Genomic DNA, 21,040 nt, shown 5'->3' on the forward strand with positions numbered 1-21,040 from the left:
TCACAATGGAGACATTACTGGTGCCCGCTGGAGGAAATCGATGAGCAATGGGATGACAGTGACAGTGAATTACTACATATGTTTTATAAACATACTATAAAAAGTATGGACAGCTATATCCTGGTTAGCTCTAGAGAATCAAACTATGGGCGATGTTTTCTTTTGGGTTTTGGGTTATTTTTGGTATTTGAGGTCACACTGGCAATGCTCAGGGGTTACTCCTGGCTCTGCACTCAAAAATTATTCCTGTCAGTGCTCAGCGGACCATATGGGATACTGGGGATTGAACCCAGGTTGGCTGCATGCAAGTCAGGTGCCATACCTGCTCCAACCCCTGGAATGAGAAAGTAGGCAGAGCTTTCCTTTAATTTTCTACACTACTTCTGCATTGTTTGACATTTTATAATAAGTATAGATTTTTTTAGTTGATCTGACAGGGATATGAACAGTTCATCACAAAGGTTAAGTCTAGGTGGCTGGGACTTTGGCCAAGTGACAACTGAGGAAAATATAATGTTTTCGTGACAATACATAATGGAGCAGAGGTTGGGGATTTACTCAAGGGAAAGAATCAGAAGTTTGAAGGCTGGAGGAATAGTTCAGCAGTTCAGAGGACTTGCCTTGTAAATATCTGGTGGCTCTGCTGTCTATGATATCTAGCATCACAAGCTATTTTCAGGCACATTGTAGCCAGATCTAAGTTTCAGGAAAAAAGGATGTGACCCCAGTGAGCAATGCAAATAAAATGATGCATGAGAACCACACCCATAAAGTATGATCCTGGGTGAGTACATGTGAATTTTGAACACCGCAAGCATTATTTGGGGGCCTCAACCACTAATATGATCCCTGGGTCCGTACATGTGCAAACATCAAAACTAAAGGAGTGCAAACCTTGGTGAGCATCCTGGCAGTACATATATGAGCTGAATCCCCCAGCAAGCACCACAGTTTTAAGTATTGTGCAATCTCTCAGGGTCCTTTTAACAATATCAACAGCCAAGAGGAAGTGAAGGATAAAAAAATACAAAAACAACTCTTTAGTTTTCTAGATGTAGCTACTGGGTGATGCTAGTGTCCCATTACACCCAGACTGGAAAGAGTAAAGTAGTTGAGTACAGGACAGAGGGGAAAAGTTGGAAATGGAAAGCAGAGGAAGGAGAAAATATATTCAACCTGGGGCATGTTTCACTGGGGCATCTTAGAGGAAATTTCAGGTGACTGGGGTAGAGATCTTTGCCTGAACAGCCAGAACTCATAGGAAAGAAGTGGTGGTTAAATTATAGGAATGGGCAAGAAATATTCAGCAAGGGAAACTGAAAAGAAATGGTCTAATGGGAAAACAAAAGTAGAAAGTTACAAATTTAATCATAACACACTTTTAAAGAAGGAATGGTCAATGATGTCAAACACTGGGGTGAGGTCAGGGTAAGGACTGAGAGTACCCACTAAATCTGACAATTATGAGATTCTGATCACTTGGTATGCCGGGCAGAGGAGAAGCTGGATTAAAGTTAGATGAGCCATGAATGTCAAGTAAAGATGATGGTATTTACTTATTTTACAAAGTGCTAATCTATGCTACAACATGGAAGAAACTTAAAAGTATGCTAACTGAAAACTGGCAAACATAAGGATTGCTCTTCAAGCCCATGTTCTCCCTTTAATACATATCTCACTTGCTCATCTCTTTGTCTACTTCCACTCTCATACAATTCTTCCTTTCCCCTCACACTTTTTTTTTTGGGGGGTGAGCACATACCTGGTGGTAGTGCTCAAGGCATACTCCTTATTATGTGCTCGGGGATGACTCCTGGTGGGTCTGGAGGACCCTACAGGGTGCCAAGGATTGAACCTGGGTTGGCTGCATAAAAGCAAATGCCCTACCAATGTACTCTGGCTCTAACCCCATCCCTGACATTTTTCTAAATAATTTTCAATAAAAACTATATTGCTTCATACAAAAAAAATGGCCAGACACAAAACGGTATTCTATGCATATTGTTTGATTGTACTACTAATAAGCAATTTAAGTGAATATTTATAAAGGAACCTATATCTTGGCCCCAATCAATGGAGAATCAGTCTTAAAATTAAAAAAACCACACACATTAATTCATAGTCAAATTTAGAGTAGTCTCATAAAATACTTAAGAAACCAGTATAAATACTTTAAGTATTATATTTACCTATGGACATAGCAAACCATCCATTCAGATTCTTCAAACTGATTTAAACCAGTTAGGGGGAAAAGAGCACAAGTATAACAGCCCCCAAATTTTAAAACCGCCTTGTATACATTAGGGAGATAGCTCAAGTGGCAGAGCACATGTTATCCTTTACAAGGGAATCCTGAGTTTTATCGCCAAAATTGTATGCCCCCCACCCCGAAACTTGCCAAGATGTGGCCCTGGTGTCTCCAGAGAATTATGAGAACCAACAGGTTCTAGTATCATCCCAGGAAATACCATTAGGACAAGCCAGGGAATGGATAAAAAATAAATATGGTTAATGGTCCAGAGAGACATTACAGTAGTTAAGGACTTGCCTTGCATACAGCTGACCTGGGTTCAATCCTAACACCACATATGGTCCCCCCCAAATCCACCAGACATGACCCCTGAGCACAGAACTGGGAGTTAGTCCTATATACAGCCAGGTGTGGTCCAAGAAATAAAAACTAGGGCAGGAATGTGGCTCACAGACAAGAGTTTATGCCTTGTATTTGTGCAGGCCTGACTGATTCCAGGCCACAAACAATTTTTTTTGGTAAAATTAAAAATAATCAACAATAATAATAATTATAAAATATTTAAGAACAAATTACAGGAGACCTACAAATAATACAAAGAAAAGTCATTATTGAAGACATAAAAAGATGCAACTAGTGCCAGAGATATGGTACAGAGGGTAGGGTTCTTGCCTTGCGCATGGCTGAACTAGGTTTGATCCTGAGAACACATATGGTCCCAAGCCCCACCAGGAATGGTCATCTAAGTACAGAGAGAGGACCCTAAGCAATGCTAGGTGTGGTTCCAAAACAAAAACAAAACCCAACCAGAATTGAAGCTCCTACATGAAGAAATATAATTTTTAACGAGATATGCCTTCACTCCTAATGAAATTTGATTGTCATTCATTTGGAAATATGTTAGGTTTTTATGAAAAATGACCCTAGAATTAATCTAGAATAGCTGGGTTTCCACTGTGAGACTTGTTACTGGTTTTGGCATATTGAATACGCCACGGGTAGCTTTCCAGGCTCTGCCGTGCGGGCTAGATACTCTCAGTAGCTTGCTGGGCTCTCCGAGAGGGACAGAGGAATCGAACCTGGGTCGGCTGCGTGCAAGGCAAGCACCCTACCCGTAAGAAGTCTCACAATGGAGACGTTACTGGTGCCCGCTCGAGCAAATTGATAAGCAACGGGATGACAGTGACAGTGACAACTGGGTTTCCAAAATAAAAATTATAGTTGTAGCACTCTGGGGTCACCTGCATTTCAATGCCAGGTACACAATCTCTTTTCCTCTTTGGCCTTTCATCTCTCTGGAGAATCTCACAATCTCTTTTTAGCATTAACATCCTTCCTCAATAAAACACTTTTACCCCACAAGAAGAATCATAAAGTGATTTTAGGTGACGACCAAGTGCTATTATCTGATGATAATATACATTACACAAACAGTAAAACAAGAAAAAACAGGTTTAAGAATCTGCACAAATCTAGTTTATGACAAACATAGTATTGACTAAAGGGCTGTAGAGAAGTGTTGAATGCCTCAATTCCAGCACCTAATGGTTCTCTGAGCACAGCTGGGTGTGGCCCAAATAGATTTTTTTCTTTTTACCTTGAGTTTTTGGCCCAACCTTCTGATGCTCAGTGATACCCCTGGTGGTGCTTAGGAAACAATAAGTAGTGCTGAGGATCAAACCATGGTCTGCTGTATGCAAGGAAAATGCCTTAACCCCCGTGCCATCTCCCCAGTCCCTAAAATTGTTTTAAAGACAGCATTCCAATTGGTAAAAAATTAGGCTAAATGAATTTCCACAAATAGGACATGGACATGTTAATTAACCATTTGAAGAGAAATTATGTTATACATTCTCCTCAACTTTACCTTAATTCTACTTTTAAAAATTGGAATGGAGAGCTAGTTCAGGGGTAAGGTGCTTGCCTTGGAAGCAGCTGATACCAGTGATTCCATGAACCATATACAGGGTCTCTCTCTCTCGTTTTAAATTTTCACATTTCTTAAAATTAAACATTATATTTTTTAAAATAAATTTTTATTGACTCACCATGAGATAGAGCATTATAAACCTGCTCATAATTGGGTTTCAGTCATTCAATGTTCCAACACCCATCCATCCATCTATCAGTGTAATTTCCCAGCACCCAGTGTCCCCAGTTTCCCTCCCATCACCCCCAACCCCTACCTGCCTCTATGGCAGGCACCTCTATTTTATCTCTCTTTCTCTTTCTTTCTCACTTTAGGCATTACGGTTTGTAATACAGATATTGAAAGGTTATCTATATGGTCTCTTGAAACAGAGTCAGAAGTAAGCCCCAAGCGCTGCTGGATGTGGCCCCCAAATTCAAAAGCAAACAAAAAAAAAAACCCAAACCCCCAAAAAACCCAAAAGCCACCCAAATAATAAACACTCAAATATTTGGGGCCAGAGTGATAGTACAGTGGGTAGGGCATTTGCCTTGCCAGGAGTGATCCCTGAGTGCAGAGCCAGGAGTAAGCCCTGAGCATTGCCGGGTGTGTCCCCAACAAACAAACATTTAAATTATAGTAGAAGAAAATGTAATACCAATAACTTACAAAGTCATTACACTGAGAACAGAAATCAAAAGATAAGGACTGATAAAAATTATAACTATATAAAGTGACATTTCTATCAGAAAAACAAAATGAAAATACTAGCACTTGAACACTTTCCAGTCCAGTTTTTTGTTCAGTGGGAAGACTAGTCCAATAAGGCTAGTTGTTCTGTTTTAACCAAGATTTGAGGGGGGCAAGAACATGGTTCAATGATAACTTAAAGGCATGATACCTGTGTTCAACCTCCAGCACAGCAAAAACAAAAGACAAAGAAAAACATGGAAGAGCTGAGAGGGTTGGTGCCAGATAGATAACACACAGGTTAAGGAGTTTGTCTTGCATGCAGATGATTCGGATTTGATTCCTGGGACCACATATACTCCCCCCAAGCACTGTCTGCGGCCCCTGAAGCAGAGAGCCGAAGCATAGAGCCAGGAATAAGAACTGAGCACCACTAGGTGGGGCCCCCAAATAAAACCACCAAAAATTGAGGGGCTTGGAGGAATAACACAGTGGCTCAGAGTGCCCAACTTAAAAGTATACAGTCACGAGTTCAAATCCCCTGTATAACACATGTGAGAAAGCGTGATCCTGAAGGCTCTATGTCTATGATCACTGGTACTGCAAGTAATTTCCAGCTATATTGCAGCTACATGTGTGCATGAAACACAAAAAAGGCATCCAATCCCCATAGAACACTACAACTGAAAAAATCCTCTCTTTTGCTGAAGGAGTCACAGAGGATAAATATTTCTTTGCTTAAGGGCTGGAGCGATAGCACAGCGGTAGGGTGTTCGCCTTGCATGCGGCTGACCCATGTTAGATTCCACCATCCCTCTCGGAGAGCCCGGCAAGCTACCGAGAGTATCGCGCCCACACAGCAGAGCCTGGCAAGCTACCCGTGGCGTATTGGATATGCCAAAAACACTCACAATAAGTCTCACAATGAGAGATGCTACTGGTGCCCGCTTGAACAAATTGATGAGCAACGGGGTGACAGTGACAGTGATAGAATTTCTTCAGTGTCCTCCTACTTGGAATTAGGTTAAGAACTCTGAATTACACGCATACATACAAAACAAACAAGAACTCTGAATCACAATATATGGGTCGTAAGATCTTTAGGATTGTTTCTGTCTAACCACTCCCATCAAAAAACCCCCAAAGATGCTCCTGCTCCTATAGTGCCTATTATACCATCAACTGGATTGTGGATTACTTGGAAGACAGCCCTTCCTATTTGAAGTGGGTAGCTTAGAATTTACCATATAATCTGTTTATCATGCACTGAGCAAAAATTTCATTCTCTGGAGAAGCTTATCATGGTCTATGTGACACATTTCCCTAAGCTCCAAAGGGCCTGGGGAATTGATGACTTTTCACACCTCATGGAAAGCAGTAATGGCTAAAATATATCCATATTTCATATTTCTGTGCTTTTTTCAAAGTCTACAAAGATGGAAAAACAGGACCAGAGAGATAGCTCAAAGAGTTAGGGCACATGCCTTGTATGTGGGAAGCTCAGGTTTGATGCCTGACACGTATTGATCCCTAGAGCACCAGTGAAAATAGCCCAAGCACCACCTGGTCTAACCCCAAAATAAATTTTAAAAAGGTACACTGGGGGCTGGAGAGATAGCACAGAGGGTAGGGAGTTTGCCTTGCATGCGACCGACCTGGATTCGATTTCTAGCATCCCATATGGTCCCCCGAGCACTGCCAGGAGTGATTCCTGAGTGCAAAGCCAGGAGTAAGCCCTGAGCATCACCAGGTGTGACCCAAAAAGAAAAAAAAAGGTACACTGGACCAGAGCGATAGTGCAGCTGGTAACATGCTTGCCTTCTATGTGGCCAACTGAGGTTCAATCCCCAGCACCAGTTATGGTTCCCCGAGCCTGCCAGGAGTGATCTTTTGAATTCACTGCTGGGAGTGTCCCAAACCAAAAACCAAAAAGTAACACTGAATTTTCATCATAAACTTACTTGCAAATAGTACAAAATATATACCCCATGTTCTTGCTTAAAAAGGCAAAATAAGCCACTTGGATGATTCTGATGATTGTCACTGCCCAAGGAAGCTTTTATGCACTAAAAGTTTAATCATGCTAACTTATTAAAATTTAACAATGTTGTATTAAATAAAAATTAAAGAAAAAAGATGGGTACTTGCCATTATATTTAACACTATTCGCTAGAATTAAATTGACATCATCTAGGAAGCTCTCCCGACTCTGATACTTGTGCTTGGAGATATTCTGTGATTTTAAAAAAATCAATTAAATTAACTGATTAATTGACTCAAATACACATACTGTTATTTGATTCCAAAAACGAATTTTAGATCAAAAACCTATTTTAGAACAAATCACTTACCTTACGTATAGTCTCTAAATCCATTGGACTGACAATAACTTTATAATAATCTGGAACAAACTTCTTATTAACTGGGTGATGAAATGGCCATGACTGTAAAAATTAAGTATGAAAAGTTAAATCAGAGAGACTATTTATACCCCAGATTTTCAGCCTTTGTTGGGTCACAAGTATTTCAAGATTCTGACAAAAGCTAGATATTTTTCCCAAGAAGACAAAACTTTGCATATAATGTAAGGAATTCACAAACTTAAGAGTTCTTATGCCATGGTAGGGTAAGAAACCCTGTCTAGGGGATGGAGAAATAGTACAGCAGGTAATGCCTTGAATGCAGCTGACCAGGACCCACATTCAATCCTAGGCATCCCCATATGGTCCCTCAAGCACCACCAAGAGTAATTCCTAAGTGCAAACCCAGGAGTAACCTTTGAGCATGCAGGGCGTGCCTGCCCTCCAATCATAGAACCAGTCTGAATTGACAGCAAATGCCACGTTCCAGACACACACACACATTTGTCATATGTTCTTTTCCTTCTTTGGTACTACCTTCTCAATATCTAGCAAAGAGACCACTTACATCTGGAACTGCCATCATTTTCTGGGTGACAATGTTGTCTAGAATGAAAGAAAATGCCACTTGGTCATCATCATCCAATAAGGGGTTGATAGCTTTCTCCAAACGAGCCAATTTATCTTCTTTCTGAAATCAAACAAAGGATGCAAACAAATGTTGAGTGAATTTCTTGCATGTCTTAGATCTGGGTTGAATTATTGATACTCCCTTCCCAAGTAAAAATGAAAGAAAGGCAGAGGTTTCCCTGAGAACTGATCACCATAGGAAAGTTAAGGATAATTCAGGTTTACTTATTGTCCTTGCTCCATAAAATCTAACTAAACTGTCAACTTGCTCCAGGTAAATTGTCCATATAAAGACTTTAATTTTAATCTTTCTGAAGGGTATATAGTGGCATCTTACATGGATTAACTTTACAATTCTCCACTAGTCAAGTTGAGATTGGCTACCTAAAAGAAGGCCCTTTCAGGAATACCTACACTGGTATGGAGAGACACTAAAGGAGGTAGGGAACTTGGCTTGCACAACTGACCTGGGTTTGATCCCTGGCACCGCATATGGTCCCCCAAACACCGATACAGCAGTAAGCCTTAAGCACTGCTGGGTGTGCCCCCCTCCAAAAGGAAATGTCTACACCAACATCATCATCATCATCATAATCATCATCATCATCACATTTATGCAAGGCACTACATTTTTAGGTTAAGGAGATGATTCATCTAGATAGTGCATTGACGTCCCACTGTTCATTGATTTGCGCTAGTGGGCACCAGTAACATCTCCATTGTGAGACTTGGTGTTACTGTTTTTGGCATATCGAATATGCCATGGGTAGCTTGCCAGGCTCTGCCATGTGGGCAGATACTCTCGGTAGTTTGCCGGGCTCTCCAAGGGGGAGGGACGGAGGAATCAAACCTGGGTCGGCCACATGCAAGGCAAACCCCCTACCTGCTGTGCTATCGCTCCAGTCCATCTAGATTAATAAAATAAAAAATATAGATTACATTTTAGTAATTAAAAGTTTGGAGCCAGAGAGATAGTTCAACAGGCTGAGTAGATACTTTCCATGCAGGAGACCCATTTCCATGCCATCTCTGGCACAACTTGGTACCCTGAGCACTACTAGGAGTGACCCCAAGCACTGATGAATGTGGTCCCAAAACAACCACAAAAAAATCAAGACTGGGGAAGATAGCTCAAAGGGTCAGAGCACATATCTCGCATACAAAGGGCCCCAGGTTCAATATCCAGAAACATAATCCTTCTGAAGCACCGCAAGGTCCAATCTTGGTGGCTCCTAGCACTAGTAAAGACCCAAAATTAAATTAAAATTCTTCCCTGTCGATATACAATCTCTTTAGCCCCAGCTGACTTCCTATGATTTCAGTTTCCTTAGGCATTTCTAAAGAGTAAAGTGGGTTCTAGATTTTAATCTTGATCCTATTAGTCACTGATGCCCAGGGTTGGTTGTTTTCTTCTAATGGACCTTAATTTTCCCAACAACGAAAGGAAGAGATTGGTCTATGTGATTTCTACATTGCCTTACAGACAATACAAAGTCACTTCTCTATTCCTCATCATATTACATTCCCTACTTCCTTAACTCTGCTATCTGCTACTTCAAATTCCACTGCCTTTCTCTTATTTTAAATGCCTCACCTCTTTGAGTTTTTCATCACAGAGATCCAGCATGGATTGAGAGATCTGTGTTAATGAGTGCTTCGGGCCTAAATTACAGAGAAACAACAACAAAAAATAGAGACAAAAGCTGCCAATATCTCTCTACTTTTAACACACTTACTCAAAAACCTAAGTTATGCCAGGTACCAGATTTCTACTAGGATAAGCAGTTTTATCAATATTTTCCAGTACCTAACACACAGCAGACACAAAATATAAACACATTTAAACTATTATTTTTCTATGTATATGGTACCACTGAAAAAATAATCATCTTTTCAATATGAATGGCATTTAGGGCTAACAAACTTACTCTTCCTTCATATGTGTTTAGCACTTTGCTAGGCTATGCTCCAGCAAATAAAAACAGTAAGATGTAGTATCTCTAGGTTGGGAAGAAGCAGGGAATGATAAATATAAGTGACACAATAACTATTATAAAAGTTGATAAAATTGTGTTGGGGGTACACAGAGGATAGAAAATTTATTGCTTGGGGCTATATGATTAAGTCTTTATAAAGAGTTGTAATGATTTGATCCAGAAATATTAATGCAAGTTCATCACTGAAAGGGAAGACCATACCAGGCAGAGAGTTCTACAAAGGCATGAAGAAATGGCATAAGACACTGAGTGGAAAATAATGTTGAGTGTGGGAGGAGTCTGAAGTAGATAGAGGAATTAGTGACTTGAAGTAAGACCTGGGTGAGGGAGGAGCGATAATACAGCGGGTAGGGCATTTGCCTTGCATGTGGCCAACCAGGGTTCGATCCCAGCATCCCATATGGTTCCCTGAGCACTGCCAAGAGTAATTCTGAGTACAGAGCCAGGAGTAACCCCTAAGCAAACGGGTGTGACCCAAAAAGCCAAAAAAGAAAGAAAGAACTAAGACCTGGACCAGAGCTCCTTGTACAAATCCTTAAAATCTAAGCACTACTGTTGACCAATGTTTACAGATGAGAACCTGAATTTATGAGAGGTTAAATAACTTTTGATATAATTCAATTAGTAAGTGGCACAGTTATGATTCTTAAGTCTATATGTACACTTAATTCCTACATTTATTGGGTTTAATGTGCTCAGGGATACAAGTGTAAACTAAAAACTTCATCGTTTACACGAGAAAGCTTCCTTTTTAAGGCTCAGAAAACAGATTTTTCCCTTTATCTTTTAAGCAAAGCAGACATAAAAATAATAGTCTTTATAATAGATTCATAGATAAAATCAAAGATGTCACAGACAGCAAATACTGTCACAAGCATCTATTCTGCACAGGTCCTACCCATAATGAATGCCTCTCTTCTAGAATTTACCTAGGCTCCCTTCTTCTATTATATCCCATGCAACTGTCTCATTTCAACAGACTGAATACAAATTGTCCATAAGATACAACAAAAAAGTAGGCAGTAATAAAAAAAGAACCAATATTAAATGACTAAACAAAAAGAACCAATGTTGTACTAACACATTTGCATAGTTCCCAAAGCCAGTAATATATTGCAAATCCTTTCAGTGTAATCTTAAGTTCAGAATGACAACGTACATAAGGATCAGCCTTTGCACTCAAGAACAGGTGGTTCTTACCATTGTAGGTTGCACTATTTTTCACAATTAGTTCCAAATGTTCTCTAAACTCTTCCCGAGATGGATAAAGGCGTTTCCGCACATTTTCTCGGAGTGTTTGTAAGTCCATTGGCCGAGTGATGATTTTGTAGTAGTCCTTTACAACCTTTGCATTGACCGGCGTGTGGAAAGGATATGTCTGTACAAAGAAGATACACCATTCATGCCAGAGCCAATTCTTGAAGGTTCTCTCATATATCTTACCTGTGTATTTGGCCATCAACTCATAAATAATCCTTTCTAGATAGAGCAAGTTTGTGTCTTCTACTAAGCTATTTTAAAAAACACCCTAAATCCAAAATGAAGAGTTTGAGGTACACAGGACTATACTCTATTACCTGCTATCTGAAATTCCAAAAGAATTCGCCATCCCTACTTAGACACGAATACAAAGGCACTCACATTTGGAAGATCTCTCATGTCGTTGATGATAGATTCCAAAATGGATGACAGTGTCACCATGGGATCTGTCCGGCGCCGGTGGATGGACTTATGAGGTCTCTAAGGATGAACAAGAAATCAGAATGCTGCTCTGGGTTCAATCCCCAGCACCCCAACCAATTAGAAAAATACTTTTTATGGCTATAGAGATGGCTCAAACTGCTAGAATGTAAACTGCATGTGAGAGCCCCTGGAATGTTCCCTGGCATAGCAAAGTCCCCCAAGCTCTGCCTTGAGTGGTCTCTGAGCACTGCTGGATGTGGGCCTTTTCCCCACTAAAAATAAATTTTAAAATACTTTCTAAATAGAAAAATCTTCTAGTGAACAGCACATAATTTCCAGGGTAAGGCCAAAAGAAGAATCTAAGGCTATACTGGAGTCATGGCTTAGGGCATAGGTTATTTTTTTGCGGGGCGGGGGAGTTACACATAGCTGTGCTGAGGGGTTACTCCCGGCAGTAAGCCTAACTTCTTAAACTGTAGGTCATAACCCTATATGGAGTGTGTTAACTGAAGAGGGAGGACACAAAAATCTTAACAATTTGTTCAAAAATAATTTCCTTATGATTTTCAGAAAATGTTGACTTGTATGCCTATGTACCTGAGGTTATGTAAAAAATTTCTGACTAAAGAAAAAAATGAATGGAAAAAATGTAAGAAGCTATGGCTTGTGGCTGAAGACATAAAGTACAGCAGGTGACCTGGGTTTGATCTCTGGCTTCCCGTATAGTTCCCCAGGCCTGCCTGGAGTGATCCCTAGGCACAGAGCTAGAAGTAAGATCTGAGCACCACCAGGTATGGCCCAACACCAAAACTAACAATAAAAACACAGAAACAAACAAAAAGAAGCTATGGCCTAGAGAATCTCTTCCCCTAGAAGAGAATCTAGGGGAATCACTGAGAATCCCATCTAATTAGAAAAATACAACACAGATACTCACATTCAAATAGTCACAGTGAACAGTGGTTCCAACTCGACGTTTCTTCTTGGGAGGAAGTTGCTGTTTAGGGAACTTGAGAACCAGAGATTTTCTACGAACCTCATCTGCACTGGAATCAACAAAGTCATAGAACACAATTCATGTCTAGTTTCGAGGAAAAGAAAAAGGCAACTACAATGAAAAGTTCTAAGTATCTGAGCATGAGTCAAAGGAGGAAAAGTGTCCAAAGGCAAGTAGTGCACCTCCCCATTTTGAGGGGTGGCCCGCATCTACACTTGAAATGTGTCCTTAGTTCTCTCGGCCTCTAGAGAAGCCCAGGTTCTGCCCCCTCCTCATGATATCTAAATAAAATTCTTTTCCTTTAAAAAAAACAAAACTGCAGCCAAATGCCAGATACCTACATTCCAAGGCTCAGATCAGGCAAGGTGTCATAGGACTGCCAGATAAATAAAAGAACAAGGCAAGCCACAATTTCACCTCATTTGGTGAAACTCACCAAATGAGTTTCTCATTTGGACTCTAAGAGAATTAGGCTACAGGAATTTCAAGACTTCTTCCAGTTCAACATTACATTTTGCAGCTAAAGGTCTAGGAAAATTAGGTGATTGAGAATGGAAATAAGAGAGCAAGGGGTGTGGCTCAAGTAGAACATATGCCTTGCATGAGTGAGGTCCTGGGTCTGATGCTTGGTAATGCATGGGTGCTAGAAAACCACCACCCTGGAGTGGCCTCCACCACTGAAAAACTAATAACAACATGAAAACAAGTAAAAACTGCATAATTTGCAAATTTTATGCCAAAACTATTTTGGGGAACCATTGCTGGTATAGCAGGTAGAGCCTTGCCTGGAGCCAACCAGGTTCCAATCCCAGCCTCCCATATAGTCCCCCAAGAACCACCAGGAGTAATTTCTGAGCACAGAGCCAGGAAAAACCCCTGAGCACTGTTGGGTGTGCCCCCTACCCCACAAAAAATGGCAAATATTTCTGATAAAAAGAGTGGGTTGTGAACATTATGTGAAACTTTTTAATTTGCATCAGCATTACTTTAAAAATCCTTAATTAGGACTAGAGAGAGAATTCAAAGGATAAGACATGTTTTCCTTGCACGAACCCAAGCCAGGTTTGATTTCTAGCACCACATATGGCCCCCAAGCCCCATCAGGAGTGATCCCTGAGCACTACTGGCTGTGGCCCAAAAATAAGAAAATAATAGGGCCAGAGCAATAGTACAGTGGGCAGACGTTTGCTTTGCATGTGGCCAACCCAGGTTCGATCCCCAGCATCTCATATGGTCTCCCCAGCACTGCCAGGAGTAATTCCTGAGTGCAGAACCAGGAGTAACACCTGTGCATCACTGGGTGTGACCCAAAAAGCAAAAAAAAAGAAAAAAATCACTTATTACTGTCTTTGGTGTGTGCTTAGGATGCACGGAATACTCCTACATACACATTCAAAATTTGGAGATGATGGGGCTGAAGAGATAGTACATTGAGTAGGACACTGGCCTTGTGTGTGGCTGACCCACGACTGATTCCCAGCACAACATATGGTACTCTGAGCTCTGCCAGGAGTGATCCCAGAGCCCAGAGCCAGGAGTAAGGGTGAGCAACACTGGGTGTGGCCCCAAAACAAAAATAAAAAATATATAAATAAAATTAAAACCGCAGGGACTTGGAGTGCTATTTCAGCAGATAGGGTGCTTGACTTGCAAACAATCAACCCAGGTTCAATCTCCAGCACCACACATGGCCCCTTGAGCCTGCCAGGAATAATCCCTGGGCACAGAGCCAGGAGTAAGCCCATAGAACAGCCAGGTGTGGTCCCAAAACAAACAAAAAAGAATAAAATGTGGATGCGGTGAAATACAGAAATTAAAAACTGGCATGAAATGAACAACTAATTTGGATTTCTCTCAACATTAAAGGTCCACCTACGTCCCTCCGCCCCTTTTCACTGTAGGAGATTCAAGACACATTTTCTTTTTACAATTTACTTTTTTTTTTTTCAGCTGGAGCGATAGCACAGCAGGTAGGGCATTTGCCTTGCACATGGCCAACCTGGTTCGATTCTCAGCATCCCATATAGTCCCCTGAGCACCGCCAGGAGTAATTCCTGAGTGCAAAGCCAGGAGTAACCCCTGTGCATGGCCAGGTGTGACCCCCAAAAAAAAACACAATTTATTTTTTTTCTGGTGCTAGGAATCAAATCTAGAGCTTCATACATGTGAGCTAAATGCTTTATCACAGAGTCACATTCCCAATCTCCTAGTGGGCTTCTAAATCAATGGACCTGTTGCAGTTAGCACCATATTCCCGGTGTGAAACTTAAAACTTTCACCTGTAAGATGAGGAACAAGGTGAGCATTACCACCATAACTATTCAACATAGTATTAAAAGTCTTACGGGGTCAGAGAGATAGTACAGCGGCTAAGGCGCTTGCCTTGCATGCTGCTTGCCTGGGTTCGATCTGCCAGGAGTGCTCTGAGTGCAGAAATCCCACAACACAGATGAGTATAGACCCCAAACTAATAAAATTTAAAAAAATAAATCAGAAGTGTTAGGCAGCATGGAGCTGCCAATAAAGTTTTTACCAAACACTGTAATTTTAATTTCTGGCAATATTTACTGAGGAAAAGTCATTAACATTAAACCCCCAAATTATACTTCAGAGAACAAAACATCACATGCACCTCTGCCACCCCTTGGTATCACCAAACTCCAAGAGCTCACCCTTATTTTCTGCCTGCTATTACTTACCTCTCAATGAGCTGTTTCCCCAAGACAATTTTGGTCCCTTCAACCTTGATAAGCTCTTCATTATCGTTATGAATCACCGTCTTTTCCAACTCCTCCTCCTGCTCCTCGGTCATGGCAACAGGGTTGGACGGTGGAGCATTTGTTTGATAATAGAGGGGGCAGAATTTGTTTGTCCTCATGTGCCCAATGGCACCACAAGCTCCACATTTCAGCTGCAAGAGGCAAAGAACCACCATGTCAAAACTAAGTAGGCTGTATGACAATAGGTACAATTAAGGTATCCATAGAGGGCAGAGAGTTGGCTCAGGGGTTACAGCTTGTGTTGCATGTGGAAGGCCTGGGTTCAATTGCTTGTACTGCACATTCTCCCAGCAATGCTGGGAGCCCACAAGAACCACTTGCTGTGAGTCAGAACACAAAAAGGTGAAGAAAAAGATAAATACAGGGGGTGCAGTGCGGCCAGCAGGTCAATCTACACCTGTGGGACGAGTGCATCAGCAGCCTGATGGTGCCTTCAGGATTCCCTATTCCCAAAAGTTGCCAATGTGCCTCTGGCTGGACCCCAACTACTTGAGATCACGTTTCCGCAGAAATTAAATGGCCAAAAGTTAGGTATGTGAGCGTCACACCAACAAACCACTTCCAGCTCAGCTACACAAGTTCATTTATCAGCCTTACTTCAGAGACCCATAAATAAATCTCAAAAGAGATTAAAAGCTGCAGTTAATCTCAGACCCATAAAAGGCTGAACAGACCAGGGTAAATAAGAGGGGTGCAGAGTAGCGTGGTGCCTGCCTAAGCAGAGCACATGGCAGCCACTTGCTCCCATAATCCAAAATCGCCGCCATGCCCCCAGCCAGACTCCACCATCACAGGACGGACCTCACTGAGACATTAACTTGCTGAACATTTAGATACTCGGGTTTTGTGAATGAAATCTCTAGGCTTTCTTGGGTTCAGGATGGGCTACCACAGGGCTGGAGCAATAGTACAGCAGGTAGGGTGTCTGCCTTGCATGCGGCTGACCTGGGTTCTATCCCCAGCATCCCATATAGTTCCCTGAGCACTGTCAGGAACAATTCCTAAGTGCAGAGCCAGGAGTAATCCCTGAGCATCACCAGGTGTGACCCAAAAGCAAAAAACAAACAAACAAACCAGGACGGGCTACCTCCTCCCCACTTCCCTATACGTCTGGAATCACTGGTGGTCACCCCACAAACCAACTCCAGTGCTACCGTATAAGCTCTTCTACTGGCTTTGCTTCAGAGACCCATAAATAAATCTCGAAAGAGATCAAAAGCCACAGTTAATCTTGGACCAATGCAAGGCTGAACAGACTAGGCTAAATTGGAGAGGAACAGGTCATCTCAGTGCCCACACAAGCAGAGCCCCAGGCTGCCATAAGCCAAAATTGCTGCCATGCCCCCGGCCAGGTTCCACCATCTCAGGATGGACTCTGCCAACATATAATCTGGCACGCAGGTTTTGTAACTGAAATCTCCAGGCTTTCTCCAGGTCACGGAAGGCTACATCCCTCCACCTCCCTGTACTTCCGGAAGCCTTGGCAGTCACATTCACACCCCAAAGTTACCACCCAGTTAAAAAAGCTACTCCAGACTCACCTTCCTAATAAAAATACTGAAGCCCTGAACAAACACGATGATCTCTTAGTACGTATATTGCAAACCATAACACACAAAAGGTGGGCGAAATAATAGTGCCTGCCATAGAAGTGGGGGGGAGTTGGGGGGATAGCGGGAGGGAAATGGAGGACACTGGTAATGGAAAATGTATACTGGTGGAGGGATAGGTGTTGGATTATTGTATGACTGAAACCCAATCATGAACAGCTTTGCAATGGTCTATCTCATTTATATTCAATAAAAAAAAATTTAAAAAAGAAAAAGAGAAACATATACCAAGTCAGAGAGAAATGAGAAACTTAAGAATTTTTTTTTGTTGTTTTGTTTTTTGGGTCACGCCTGGCAATGCACAGGGGTTACTCCTGGCTCTGCACTCAGGAATTACCCCTGGCCGTGCTCAGGGGACCATATGGGATGCTGGGAATCGAACCCGGGTCGGCCGCGTGCAAGGCAAACGCCCTACCCGCTGTGCTATCTCTCCAGCCCCCAAAACTTAAGAATTTTTGAAGCAATACATATACTGTGCAAACCTATGTGTTGCTTGTGCCCACATGCCCAAGCACATGTGGCACCTACATCTCCCCTCAAGATGTGTTCTCTCTCTCCACCTTTAGAGAAACCTATGTTCTTTCTTTTTTTTTTGCTTTTTGGGTCACACCTGGCGATGCAAAGGGGTTACTCCTGGCTCTGCACTCAGGAATTACCCCTGGCCATGCTCAGGGGACCATATGGGATGCTGGGATTTGAACCCGGGTCGGCTGCGTGCAAGGCAAACGCTCTACCTGCTGTGCTATCTCTCCAGCCCCAACCTATGTTCTTTCTTGAATGTGTTTCTCTCTATCTCTCCCTTCTTTCCCTTCTTCCCTTCCTAAAACCCTCCAAATTAAATGTTTTTACTTCCAAAAAAAAGGATTTTTGAAGCTCAAAACTTTTGCTCTAGTTGCTATACATCTTTCAACCAGAAGCCACTGAACAAAGTACATGTATAGAAATGACACATTAAGTGCTGGAGAGATAGTATATGCCTAGCATGCAACCAACCCGTTGGATCCACAGCACCACATACAGTAGTCCCTTGAGCACTGCCAGGGGTCATCATTCCAAAGCAGAGCCAGAAGTAGTCCCTGAGCACCATTAGGACTGGTCCAGAAGTCCCACCAATAAATAAAATGAGGGGGGCCAATAAAATTAGGGGCTTGGGGACTTGGATGAATGGCAGAACACTTGTAGATGCATGAGATCATGAGTATGATCATTAACACTGTCCCATACTGCCAAGCACAATTCCTAGACCCCTGGTACTACGAATTGCAAAACCAATTGTGACCCCGTCACATACCCTAACCAGGGGTGCAATACCAAATACCACTATGATAGAACCTATAAAATAATTATGGTCATGGAGACAATTCGATATGCTGGAGTGTAGGGGCTGGAGAGACAGCACCGCAGGTAGGGTATTTACTTTGCATGCAGCTGACCAAGGTTCGGTCTTGTCATTCCATTTGGTCTTTGGAGCTCACCAGGAGTAATTCCCGAGTACAAAGCCAGGAGTAAACTCTGAGCATCACCTGGTATGCCTCACAAACTCTTCCCCACACCACCAAAAAAAAAAAAACCCCTACCAAAACAAAAAGGCTGGAGTGCATGCCTCAAATACATGAGGGCTTGAGTTTGATCCCTGGCACTGTATTGCCACCAAATACTCTGGATATGGCCCTGGAGGTCCCAAAGCTTGCTCCCAGCACTGCCAGACTTAGTAACACATTAGTCCAAGCATTGAACCATCTGATCCAGGTAATTGGCTGAGTACTATCAGGACTGGCTCCTAGATCCCCTAAGGGATCCGCTTAGGAGGCCCACAAAATTTTGGCTTTCAGGCAACACTCAGCTGTATTCAGGGCTTACTCCTGGCTCTATGCTCAATGATCACTCCTCACCGGGCTCGGGGACCACATAAGGTATCAGGGATTGAATCCAGGTCAACTGCAAATAAAGCACAAATCTTACTTGAGGTACTATATCTCTCCAGCTCACACATACGCATGCTCTCTCTTTTTGTTTTTTGGGCCACATCTGTGGCTCTGTGCTCAAGGATCTCCAGCTCTCCAGAAAAAAAATTAATAAAAATAAACAAAATTCAGAGGCTGAACATTTCTTTTCAAAAACCAAATGAATTGACAGTACACAGTGGTTAAGGTGTTTGCCTTGCACACAGCTGATCCAGTTTTGATCCTGGCATCCCATATATATCCCATATATAGCATCCCATTCCATCACTCCCAAGTCTGCCAGGGGTAATCCCCAAATGCAGACCAAGGAGTAAAACATGAGCATTGCTGGGTGTGGCCACATCCCCCACCAAAAAAAAAATCACTCATATCTGAACCATAGAACTATGAAAACTAAAATCACGAGGCCCAAAATAATAACCAATAACCAAAATTTAAAAAAATGTACCTGTCAAGGAGGTAAAATGAGGATAGGAGGGAAAACTGGGACAAAGGTGAAGGAAGTAGACACGGGTGATAGGAGGGATATTGGAAAATTGTATACCTGAAACTCAACCATGAATAACTTTGTAAATCACAGTACCTAAACTAAAAATTAGTTTAATAATTTTTAATTCAAGTAAAAAATAAGAAAAGGATTTATATTTCCATTTAAATTATATATTATCGGGGCTGGAGTAATAGTACAGCATTTGTCTCGCACACAGCCAATGTGAGATTGATACCCAGCACTCCATAGGACTCCCCAAGACAGCCAGGAGTGATCCCTGAGTGCAGATCCAGGAGCAAGCCCTAAATACTGTTGGGTGTGGACACCAAACCAAAATTTTTTAAAATTTAAATTATATACTATCTCATTTGTCTGAGGTCCTAAGTTCAATCCATGGCAGTATGAAAAATATAAAAAGAGCTAGACATATAGCTCAAGTGGTAGAATATATGCCTAACATATGCAAGGCCCTGAGTTCAGTCTCTGGCACCATCACCTCCAGTACTTCTGGGGCCAAGTACTATAGAGAGTGGCCTAAGAACTCTAAAACCCTATAAAATAAATTTTAAACTCTAAATATATTAAATATGCATGAGAAAAGCTGTTGAGAGCCCACGGCTACACTCAGAATCACATCTAGACGGTTATATTCCCAGCCCAAAGTGAAGATTCAGTAATATTAAGTAACAGACATCAGCTTTGTCTATAAAATGGGGTCAATACTAACACATACAACAAACATTAAATTAATAACCATAGTATATTAGTGGCAGTTTGTATTCGTTGAAATTTTATCATTTATAAAGTGCTTCCTATCCATTATATCACTGACAACCACACAGGTAACATTTTATAGAAGAGAAAGAAGATAGGCTTATAGAGCCACTAGATGGCAAAACCAAAACCTCCATCCACGTCTTCTATTTCCAAGTCACTGGCTCTTTCCACTATACCACAGATGTCCCATTTTATGATTTACAAGTACATTTACTTCACACAATAATATCTGGAATCAGACCTACATTGTGCAAAGGAAACTGCTTTGTATGCTTTCTCCTATTATTTATTTCTTGGCAGTACTGGGAATTGAACACAGTGACTCACACATGCCAAGCAAGTGCTCCACTACCAAGCCACATTCCCAGCCCTGTTGTTTCTTCAATATAATTTTAAGACATGTATATACATATACATTTGTGTATATATGCACAAATGTGTCCATGTGTCTCAAGTTCACCAACCCTACCTCAACTCCTTGAAAATACTGCTAATGTAATATAAAACACCATCACCTAATAGTACTAGATAAAGTCTGGTGTTAGTCACTCTGATATTGATTACTGCCAAGTAGCCACATCAATTCAAACTAAATTTTTTGTGTGTGTTGTTTTGGGGGTCAGACTTGGCAATGCTCATGACTTACTCCTGGTTCTGTGCTCAGGGATCATTCCTGGAGGGCTCAGGAGACCATTCAGGATATCGGGGATCAAACCTGGGTGGGCTGCATGCAAGGCAAGCGCCCTACTTGCCATACTATTGCTCTGGGTCCCTTAAATAAGACCTCTATGCTTTTTGCTCTCATTCCCAGTAAGGATGGATGTTGACAGTTAAGGGAAAGCATGAATCCTTTCCTTCTCTGTTTGTTACTTACTACTGTGTCACGTTATACTTACTTTTTT

The 21,040-nt window shown here is 41.7% G+C and overlaps 1 protein-coding gene across 5 annotated transcripts in view; it reads right to left on the reverse strand.

Moving 5' to 3' along the window:
* Positions 1 to 21,040, reverse strand: part of TAF1 (TATA-box binding protein associated factor 1) — a 77,878-nt gene that overhangs the window by 22,263 nt on the left and 34,575 nt on the right. For all 5 annotated transcript variants that reach the window (XM_055120890.1, XM_055120888.1, XM_055120889.1 and 2 more), the window contains 8 exons: positions 15,217 to 15,428; positions 12,458 to 12,566; positions 11,479 to 11,577; positions 11,038 to 11,215; positions 9,435 to 9,502; positions 7,779 to 7,901; positions 7,202 to 7,294; positions 6,999 to 7,083 (listed from right to left, as the gene is read on the reverse strand). In XM_055120890.1, coding sequence (XP_054976865.1) covers positions 6,999 to 7,083; positions 7,202 to 7,294; positions 7,779 to 7,901; positions 9,435 to 9,502; positions 11,038 to 11,215; positions 11,479 to 11,577; positions 12,458 to 12,566; positions 15,217 to 15,428 — 967 coding nt within the window. The remainder of the gene's footprint in view (positions 1 to 6,998; positions 7,084 to 7,201; positions 7,295 to 7,778; positions 7,902 to 9,434; positions 9,503 to 11,037; positions 11,216 to 11,478; positions 11,578 to 12,457; positions 12,567 to 15,216; positions 15,429 to 21,040) is intronic.

The sequence above is a fragment of the Sorex araneus genome, chromosome X (genome assembly GCF_027595985.1).
Source record: "Sorex araneus isolate mSorAra2 chromosome X, mSorAra2.pri, whole genome shotgun sequence".
NCBI classification, from domain to species: Eukaryota; Metazoa; Chordata; class Mammalia; order Eulipotyphla; family Soricidae; genus Sorex; species Sorex araneus.